This window comes from Cariama cristata, unplaced genomic scaffold (assembly GCF_000690535.1).
Source record: "Cariama cristata isolate BGI_N322 unplaced genomic scaffold, ASM69053v1 scaffold9688, whole genome shotgun sequence".
Classification (NCBI taxonomy): domain Eukaryota; kingdom Metazoa; phylum Chordata; class Aves; order Cariamiformes; family Cariamidae; genus Cariama; species Cariama cristata.
The window spans coordinates 21440-32454 of NW_009631685.1; the positions used below are offsets into that span (position 1 = coordinate 21440).

The 11015-nt window shown below is 39.0% G+C and overlaps 1 protein-coding gene across 1 annotated transcript in view; it reads right to left on the minus strand.

Moving 5' to 3' along the window:
* LRRFIP1 (leucine rich repeat (in FLII) interacting protein 1) overlaps positions 1 to 11015 on the minus strand; it is a 72950-nt gene that overhangs the window by 18374 nt on the left and 43561 nt on the right. The window contains exons 14-17 of the mRNA XM_009706069.1: positions 4558 to 4590; positions 3637 to 3762; positions 2426 to 2497; positions 49 to 219 (exon numbers count right to left, since the gene is read on the minus strand). Coding sequence (XP_009704371.1) covers positions 49 to 219; positions 2426 to 2497; positions 3637 to 3762; positions 4558 to 4590 — 402 coding nt within the window. The remainder of the gene's footprint in view (positions 1 to 48; positions 220 to 2425; positions 2498 to 3636; positions 3763 to 4557; positions 4591 to 11015) is intronic.

Genomic DNA, 11015 nt, shown 5'->3' on the forward strand with positions numbered 1-11015 from the left:
CCCCCGCATCTTTCCCTGTTAAATAACATGCCATAGCTATACACATACTTTACTTTTTTCTTCATATTGCCGCCTGGATTCTGCCAGCTGTTCTTCTAACTCCAAGAGTGCATCCTTCAGCGTATCTACTTGGTACATGAAATTTGTTTTTTCATTGTCCAGTTGAGCATTTGACACCATAGCCTTTTTATACTTCTCTTCAACTTCAGCTAGAGAGTCCTGCAAAGGATAAGGAACCACAGTCAGAGTCAGTTATAACAGACACTTTGCCAACCAAGCCCTTGAACGAGAAAATTAAGTCCTAAACCACAAGCATGCCGAGTACTCCTACAGAAACCAGTGCTAATGATGTGCTTACCAACCGTCCCAAGGTGAGGATAACCTCCTCTGTGTTCCCGCCAGACTTCTGTTTACAAGCAAGGAACCTTACCTCAGGACGGATAAAAATGTTTCCTGTTCTCTGCTGCTTCAGCTTCTGCCTTCTCAGTTTTCTTCCTTCTCCCTCCTCCCCCTGTCCCAGCATATTGGCAGCTCAAAGCAGCTGCTGAAGATGACAAGTTGGAATTTTTCTTTTTTTTTTTTAAAGGTAAACCGGCCTTGATTTAAGATCATTTCAGATGGCCTTAGGCCTTTATTTAAGGCAGTTGGACAGCCCCTTCACGCAAATTTCAGGGATCCTTGCAGTGTGGGAACCACTAAATGTACTGATTCAGGAATTAGAGTTCGCTGCGAAAAAGCTGCAGCTTTTGTGACCTGATGTATCATTTTTCATTAGGTTTCCTATATCATATCCCTTCTTTACAAATTTACTCTGTAAGATACAATTCCCAGTGTCTTGAAAATTCTTCCTGTCAACCTGACCTGAATATAAGATACTAAGATACTTATAATGACAAATGACAGCAAAATAAAGATCCCCACGTTTGTGCAGTCAAACTTTGCACTATTTTGATTTTAATCCAGAAATAAAAGAGTTACATAAACAAAACAGTGCAAATATGCAAACAAGGAGGACACCCATGTCAACATTTTAGTTTACAGGTCAAGCAATTTTTCTTGGAACTTAAGTAATTCTAATAATCGCATCTAAAGCACAGGTGAGTTTCATATACTTCCTTTTTCATTCAATAAACAAAACTGGGGATGACAGTGGTGAGATGATCACAAAGTGAAGTCTGAATCAGTTCTAAGTCTGAAACATTTCCATTGACAAATAATAATTTGTCTTTAAGGACATGAATTTGTACAGTTCCAAACACAAACTGTTTTGGTGCACTTTCCAGCCCAAGGATGAGAAATACCAAGCACAGGAAAGGCACCAGGATTTGGGAACAGTGGCAGGATCAAACCTCAGAAATTAGCTGGAAAGGAAGTATATGCAAGTCAGAAGTTAAGGTAGTTGCTGCACCACTCCTTCAGCATGCTACATTTTGTTTTCTTAGCATCAAGCAGCGTGGCTTAGGTACAAATCATCACAAAAGGCAATCTAAGGGACACGAATTGAAAAACAACCTACATTTTTTATACCTTACCATTATTTTGCTATACCTGCTACACAGTGACCAGGGAAAAACCAGTTACTTTTGCAGAAAAAGGGCCAAACTACTCTTTTTCCATTGACAGCTCACTTAAGATGGCAGCATCTTCACCTGTCACAGCGTTGAGTCGATGATACAGTCAGCAATTAATGCTGATAAAGGTTGCATTATATGCCTGGATGTCTACATACATATTTGCAAGACTGCCTTTTCCAAAAAAGGCAGCTCATGTTGCTGCTCAGTTAGAGGTGGTGGTACACGGATGTACAAGGTAGTTGTTGCACCAAAATCTGTCTATGGCTTCATGGAAGTGGTAAGCGCTGCTTTAGTGCCAACTGGTGTGAGCGTTCATTCTTCACGTAACAAGCTTTGTTACGTGGGGTTTTGTTACAAGAATTGTTTAAGGGTGTCTTCTGTGATCTAAATACGAAACCAAAATGACAGTCACCACCTCATGTGCACCACTTTCCCAAGGCATGCTGGACCTTATCAAAACCAAAATATACAAGCTTTTAAACTCTGATTTTTCATATCACTGTAGGATGTGAGGTTTAGTTCATCTTCCAATATTGGGAGGTTTCCTGGATTAGGAAACTATGAAAAAGCCTAGTAATTTTAATTTGAAGCAAAATTATTACCTTCTCAAAACAGCAAAGACAACATGCAATAGTAATCAGCAGCCTTTCATTTAATGTGTGGAAGCATTTCTCATCACGATCAATCAAGGTCAGAAGAGATACTTTTCCAGTTAATGAAATGCTTTTCACACAGTTTACGAGCCCTCCCAGAAGAAAAAGCATGCAAGGTCAGTTCTAGGTCTCACACTGACTCTCTGGATATTTAGCTAGTGTTAATGATCACACTTCCAGTCTGCAGTAAACCAGTACCTTCAGTTCTTTCAGTCCCTGCATGTATTTGCCTTCTACATCCTGAATCTGGTCCTTTAACTCATAGATATCCTGAGGGAAACGGTGAGAAAGGTGAATGATGCCACTGAAACTAACGGGCAGAAGCGCAGCTGATAGGGAAAAGCAAGTATTCAAAATTCTCATTTGAATATTTCTACCACACAGGTTAAGGGGTCTGATCCTAACCTGAAGCCTTGCCGGACAAGGAAATTTCTTGGTTAGAAGTTTATGCTAATTCTGCTCTTCTTGACTGAAAAAAATGAAATCTTAAACGTTAAGGACAAGATGCAGACCCAGCTTCAGAGCCTCCAACAATTACATACCCCAGCCACATAGCCCTTCTCAATCCCTTTCACCCATTACCACCCTCTTTGAGGAATTCTCATATTAAGGGTAACGGCTGTCAAAGCCAGCCTGAAATACAGGCTGTACTAGAGACGTAGGAAAGACTGTATGAAAACCATCCGTCACACAAAATGTAATTCTAAGCCCTATTTCACAGTTTCTTGTCCTCGGTCACCAGCAAATGGCTATCTTTCAGCTGTTTTACAGTGCTGAAACTGGGACAGATCTGCTTGTATCTGAGGTCCCAATACAAATTCCAGACGTTTTCAATGGCTGTACTTTCAGAAGAGTTGTAAGTCGTATGCATGAAAGTTAACAGAAATCAGATTTCCCATTTTAAAATAGTCTTCAGAACGGAGCATTAAAAACCAGATTACAAACCCAATTTAGCTAAGGACTACCCAGACTAGCACTCAGATACAAACACTGGATTGCATAGCTATTTGCTATTCAGATGTGTCCAACTTCAGGGAATTGGGAATTAGATTACAAAATACAGCCCCCTTCCCAAATTAGCACCCAGTAAGTGCACTGCTGATTGCATTATTTCAATCCTCCTATCAGTGTGCTACCTTGAGTCCACTTCCTAGTTCATTAGGTTAGGATAAGATGTGGCCGTGATGATCAGTCTGTTCTGCTATCATATGCTGTAGGACTTTACCCAAGTATTCTGCGATACACACGAGCTCCTGGCAGCATCTCTCTAATAGAACTACTCACTTTTCATTTACAGCATACCATTAATTTTGGCAGAACTGCCAGGAGAGGGAGACAATCTAGTTTCCTTTTTGGAAAGAAGTCTGAAGGACATTTAATCATTTATGCTGGTTTTAAGTATTTCTCACCTTTATTTCTCTAATAGATGCCTCTGTATCAGCTGAGATGGATGTATCCCCACTGCCTCTTCGTGAAGAAGTCCCACCCAGAGAAGCTAAGGTAGCTGCTGATAAACTCGAGACAGTGCGTGCTCCCTACAATCACACACAGTTAAAAACGGTTATCACTTTTTTCCATAGATACATTGTGGGTTTGTAGTTTGTTAGGTTTTGTGGTTTGGAGGTTTTTTTTATTATTTTTAATAAATACACGTTATACCAACCCTTGCACTTGTAAACTATGCAAATTTGACTAAAATGTAACTTTCTAAGAAGAAAAAAAATCAAAATATCAACATTTAACAATGGGAAACTAATGAGAAAAGGCAGATCAGATGTATTTAAACACTTGTACTAGGAGTTGCATGACTTAGCGTCTAACTATTAATTCTTAACTAGCCAAAGTCTTTAGGGGCTAGTATCATCTTGCCAGATATTTTCAAAACTTGTAATAATGCATGTTGTGAATGCTTTTGACTACCTCTCAAGCTCCTCTCCTTTCATGGATGTTTATCTATTCTGCAGCAGTAGCCACATTAACTGTTTTACGGTACTGAGGGTTCTGCATTAAGCCAGTTTCTCACTACTACAGTATCCTCCTCTTTTTACGTTATTAATTTTTACATAATACCATAATTAGAATCTAGTAAACACACACAGTATTTATGTGGTTTACCCTCAAGCAATTTCAGTCAACTGCTGTTGAAGGTCAACTACTTAACATCTGAATGACCACAGGCTGAAAAGTTTGCATTCAAAAATGGAGTAGTAGAAGGCTCCAACAATTCACATTTTTGCCCCAGATTTCTGTATACTCACTGTGAGTTCTACCTACCAAAAAGAACGTGAAGAAAGCACTATTGTCAGAATAATTCCTAGGATCCTTCTTACCTTCTCAAAGTCTTTTTCTGGCCTTTCCTCAATCTGTAAAATAAAAATTTAGAAGGAATCATTAATGTAATCAATAAAGGACAAGAGAAGGCAGTAAGATATCAGAAAGGTAATTCTTAAATCTGTAAAAGACTTCTCATTAGCAATTTCTATCCACTGAAAAAGCAGTCAGCTTGCTCAACAGCGTCCTGCCTGGTATCTCAGGGCACACGGCTGGACAACTCCCCTCAGATTTCTCAGCAGTATGTAATTAAGTGGAATATACTCATTCATAAAAAACTCTTTGGTCTATTAAATAAGACAGAGGAATACTTTTTTTCCCATATTCTACATCGCAATGTTTCAAACATGAAGATGGCACACGATCTACGGGTTAACAATGCAAGAACACAAAGACCTGCATGGGCACGAACTCAAAGCCTCAGACGTCTTTCCCTGGACATAAAAAATAGCTGTATGCAACCTGCTGAGCTGACATATGCAGCTACTCTTGTTTCCTTTAGAGCAATTTAAAAACATGCCTCAAATGAACCCCAAGTAACAATGCACTTCAGTAGAGAGGTTAAGTTTTTTAACTGAAAGATCAATAGATTTCTAGACTAAGATAGCCTCTTGACGTTATGCTTTTTATGGACCTTTATTAAAAAAAAAAAAAGGCTACCTCTGAAGCCTGCCAGCACATCTTCCTCCATTCCAAAAAGCAAGGTACCAAGTTAAACTTGAAGGACTATACTGTGCCTGCACTGCTCCCAAAAGAAGAACAACAAGGGGTGAAAAAAAAAAAAAAAAAAACACAAAAGAAAAAAGAAATTTAAAGCTTAAAACCTCTGGTAAGTATTCTCCGCTCAAGACAAAAGGTGACTGTGACTTCAAGCAAAGATCCAAGTAAGACTGAGACTACAAAAACTGACCCTCAAGTCAAATATCAGGGACCAGTTCAAAGTCTAAATAAACAGCTCTTTTATGGTTTCAGTACTTCACTGGAATTTACTAATTCAGAAAAGAGATCCCGCACTAAAACTAGTCTAGAAGAAACAAAACAGAGCCAAAGTAGCATTTAGGAGTACAGAAAATTATCGTGGCTACAGACAGCTTAAATGCTTAAAAGAAAGTTACAGAGCAAAATCCACATGTAACCTGAGCAGATTTTACTTTTTCTTCCTTGATGGGAACCATCCTATCAACTTTTTCCTGCTCTGAAACCAAAGTATACAAGAAATTTAAAATCAAGTGTTTTGTCATTATTCGCTTTGCTATTGGGGAGCAGGGGGGGAGAGTGCATTTCACCACAGTATCTTTTTATAAGTACCTCCATCTAAAATGGAACTAAGTGTAAAAAGGACTGAATGAAAAGCTCAGCATAACTCAAGAAGTCCGGAACATCTCAACCTCTTCTGGGAACATTCAGCACTACAGTCAAGATGGTTTCCTAAAAGACTTCTAGAAAATTAATGCTTCCCCAGATCAAGAGCCTAAGAGCCAAAGGGAACAGTGGTTTTGAAATGACTGGAAAAAAATAATAGATCAGGAGAGATCTGATGCAGGGGATAGTTGAGGTTAAGTTGGTACGTTTCACTGAAAAAGCACTGAAAAATCTACATCTCTTCCCAATCAGTTCACATTTGACAGAGGTTTTTCTTTGAATTAGAGAGAGTAATATGTGGATGATCCCACTCATTATTTTGCTTATTACCCATAGTACCCTAATTAAGAAAAAAAAAAAATCCCAGAACTGAGAGGTACCTATTACAAATCAACTTTTTACACTGACAACACATCTCATATCATAAATTCCCTACAATTAGCATTAAGAAAATTTAAGACTTAGGCTTCGAAGTAAAATGAGCCAGACTCAAAGCACTACATACAAACTTTGCAAAGACACTGAATACACAAAGTACTTGGGTGGGGGAATAATAATCTCTGAATTTGGATACAATAAGAGAAGGTCACTAATGAAGGCACATACTTCAGTTCAGACCCAACAAACAAGATGGACTGACTTTTGCAAACAGCCTATTATTTTCATGCCAGACAGCTCCAAGTGGTGGATTTGGCAGCCTTCTAGCCCGGCCAAACACTATGTTGTTGTTTATCAAGACAGTTGTGGCAGCGTAAATACTGGCATATTACCAAAGATTAGCGTATACACACACACACACACAAATCTACCTCCAGAAATTTGTGTGCAGCCTTTTGCGAAGTCTGCCTTATGGGTTCAGGGCACAAATCAAAATATCACTTTCCTTAAGCCACTTGCAGAATGTCCTCTATTTTCTGAAAAAATGGGCAATCTCAGTTTTTAGTAAGATAAAGAAGGGAGCAAATACTGATAGTGTTTTAATGACGCATCACATGAGTCAAAACCTTCCGTTTACAAAGGGGAAAGCATTGAAGACAGTGTGGTAAGAGATATGCATACGAGGCATTTCTACTCAGAGCGCTCATAACCACACCTGTGAAGCTTGCTACACATTTATTGCAAAACAATCTAATAATTCTCTAAGGTGGCATAATCTTTAATAATTAAAGCTATTAAGTAACTTATAAAATTGAAGTGGTTAAAAAAAATAAACAAACCAGCCAAACCAGGAGATTTCATTTTCCCTAGTGATGCTCTCCTACATGCCTCCATTTGGTACCACGAATGGAATACTCAGAGCATCTTCTCCTCAAAACCAGTAATTACCACTGCCAATGTATTTAAATACACACATTTAAAAATTTAATCTCTTCTGAGAAGAGCCAGTTCCTCATTCTAACATAGTGTCCTTCCATTACAAAGATGCCTCCTACTACACAACACTTTCCTAAGCAAAAAGGTCAGTCTGAAACAAGCAGCATTTAATTTTATGGTTACGTGGCAATGATACACCAACAGCTGTAAAGAATTTCTTGAAGAAAGACAGAAGTCTATTTTAGATTAGTATTTAATACAGCTTTCATTCTGCTCATCTTTAGATTAATGTCTTCACAGTATCACTCCTTTAAAAAGATAAATTGTGCTTTCCAGCAGTAGTCAGCCACCAGAGGGAACTCCAGGTTTTCAGCCTTCATGCGGTCCCCGACAAGCCCTTTGGCATTTGATCCAGTAAAAAAAAAAAAAAAAAAAAAAAATCAAACGGACAAAGGTCAGGAGAAAAATTGTTTATTTTTATTTGAAGATGCACAAAATTCTTGCCCAAAATACTTACCTTCCATATTATCATTCAATAAAGAATACTGTAATGATTAAACAGACTGAAAACCACCTCTCCACCTTCCCAGTACTATACTCGGCATAGCCCCTCATACAAATATAGTGGCTTTGGGACTTTTCCACATACAAATATAAAGGACTAAGAGAACACTTGCTAGAAGAGGAGATCTAAAAAGGAATTCACCTAATGATACTAGACCTTTAATTTATAGAACATCATACCATTTTTCATTTCCACAAGGGTATTATGGGTCTGTCTCTAATCACAGTTTACCTTCCTCTTCACCAACAATTTGGGCAATTTGCACTTTAGTGCACAAAAAAAAGCAGGAAAAGGAAGTCATTTTCCGAGGAACTCCAGCACGCACGTCTTTGTTTTGGCAAGGGGAATAGGTTGCTGTCTGCAAAATACATACAACGGGATCAGAGTTCAGGCTCTTCTGACAGCGATTTCAGAATACATCCAGAGCCATATTACAAAAAATGTCAGCAATATCAGAGGCTTACCGCAGCTGGAAACTTAACAAGAGCAAAATCATCCCACAAGTCTATATATGGATATATCGCCTATTTTTCATAGATAATAAAAACATTTTAGTATAATGTTTGAAAAAGTATTTCTCTCTACTCTGCAGTCAGCTCGCAGGTTAACCCTTGAAGCTCTTTGCCACCGGTGAGTGTCCAGGGCAAAATCAGAGCCCCTGCAGCAGTACCACAGGGCATCCAACAAGACTCTCAAACACCGATTGAAAAGACCAGAGACCCTGGGACAGTTAAGCATTACACTCCAGCTGCAAGTAAAGAGATCTTTAAATCAATGGAAGAATCAGGACGAAGGCACAATTTCCAGCTTCCAGCCTCCTAAGGAAGGCTAAAGAAGGGAAATCTGAAACGCTTGGCTGTTTGGTAGTGCCACGGACCACGCTCAGGTATGAGAACAACTTCAGTGTGTTCAGTACGTGGCTGTCATTGCTCAGCTCCATCTAAAATCTTGTACTTCGATCAACTTCCTCATAAAAGCAAGGGGGGTGGTTTTTTTTGGTGACAAATCAAATTAAGATCATTTCCTGCTCTTAAAGTAGTACAGCACAGTTTGAAACGGAAATATGGCCCACACTGAAGAAAAACTCTTGCGATAGGTAGTGCTGAACACAGGATGGTATCTACAAAAACTGGAATTAAAAAAAAAAGTACTGCAGTCAGTATAACCCCTCCTACAATCCCCATCTTACCGGTTTGATCGGCTGGGCTGGGGCAGGCAGTAACACAGAGAGTTCCTGCTTGTTTTCCCAATGAGAGCCACCTTAACGCTAGCAATTAGCAATAAGCCTTTAAAAGTCAGCAGGGAAAAACCACTGCTGAACTTTGTCAGGTCCAGAGTGGACTTGTCAGAAGTATCTTCGCTCAGGAATGAGTGTTATGCCAAACGTCATTGCTTAAATAAACTTACCAGTCTCTGAAATGCAAGTTAGCACTGCAGCAAATCCTCACTCCGGAGGGGCTGGAAGCACACCCAGACTGTCAGTGGCCAGGCTAGGATACAAGCCTACCATAAATCTTTTAAGTGTAGAGGAGAGAAGGCAAAGCTTGTGCACGCTGGTAACTGCTTCCATGAAAATTAAGACTGTCTTCATTTTATTTTTGGTGAAAACATGGTTAAGCTTCTTCAAATGAAAAAAAAAAAAAAGCTATTCACAACTGTGCATTAATGTATGAGCTGAGGACTGCACACTCGCCAAGTGGCACTTGTGTTTTCAGTCTTGCATTTTGTATGATCACGCGGCCGTGGGTACCGGCCCACCTGGCCAGGCTGCGTGCCCGCTGCTTGTGCCCCCCGTCTGAGGCTCCAGAAGATGGGAGAGAGTTAACATGAAAGATCACCTTCTCAGGGTAGCAAAACATGCCCTCTCCTGTTATTTTGCCTTCCTTTGCTCAGAAAGTCTTCAGATAAATACTATTGCATTCTGAGTCTCTTTCAAATGTATAAATAATTGCTTTTCACTAGTAGTTTATTAATTTAAACCAAGAAAAATTCCAGCAATTCATATGAAAAAGCCCATCTCGGCCCAAACGTGCCACTAGCTCAGGCACAAGATTTACCTCCATCTGTACAGATGGGCCTGATGTTCGCTCTCAGTAGTCTTAAGATCTGTACTTTATATCAAGTATAATGCTTTAATATTAAATGACATATTTGCATATCTGCAGTAACTGCAAGGACAGCAGACAATAATTACTAGTGGGGATAATGGGGAAAAATGTTAAATAAAAAATAATCAAACAGCAAATCATGCAGATACAGTGAATTCTTAAAAATACAAAGACAAATAAATATTCACATGTTCTGTTTAAGTATCTTCCTGGCTTTTACTGTATTACAAACATAAGACAAATGAGAAAAGAAGCTGGCAAAGCTGTGCACAGCAGGAAAACTACTGTCACTTTTTGCTCACTGTTTAATGAACACTGATAGAAGGGGGAAACAAAATTCTAAGAAAAAAAATAAAGGGCTGCAGTGACAAGATACTGTATGCTTTAATTTAGAAAGAAATCAAATCATTCTCCATTCTCAATATATAATTTCTCGTGACAGTTAGTCAGGCTTGGAAACAGTTCAGTTTTGGTTTTCTGTCTAATAATGCCCATAATCATAAGAAAATAATATTTAACTTCAGTGTTAAGCACTCATTATTACAGTACATGGATTTTGTAAACTATCACACTCTCAAGTGACATAAGCATGCTGGAAACTCAGCTTTTCAACCCAACAGATACTCCCCTTTCCTTCCTCCTCCACCAGCCATTTAAAAAGTAAACTTAGAATCAAATCTTTACGTGTGTAAATGCCAAAAGATATATAAAGTGGAATCAAGAAAGCATATGGCTCGATACATTAAGGGAGGGAACAACTCAGTTTTGGGAGTTAGCAATATTAAAACAGTTCTAATGTAGACTACTGATACAGACAAAACCAGCCACTTTTTTTTGGTCCCCTGAGTTATCACCGTTCTCCAAGGAGATCTTTGCTCTTCCTTTAGGAAGTCCAAGCAGACGACGTTTCAGGACTGTACGAGTGGAAGCGATACAGTGCTAGGCCCGCTGAGAAGACAGGTCTCTATCTCAGCATCTTTACTGCCAAGATCAAGTACACAACTGAAAATGTTATCAAAACACCTTGAAACCTCTGTTAGTAAAAGGCAAGGCAAGTGATCCCTTACTATGAGTTATAGGAAAAGGTGGTGTTTGTTTAATACGGGGG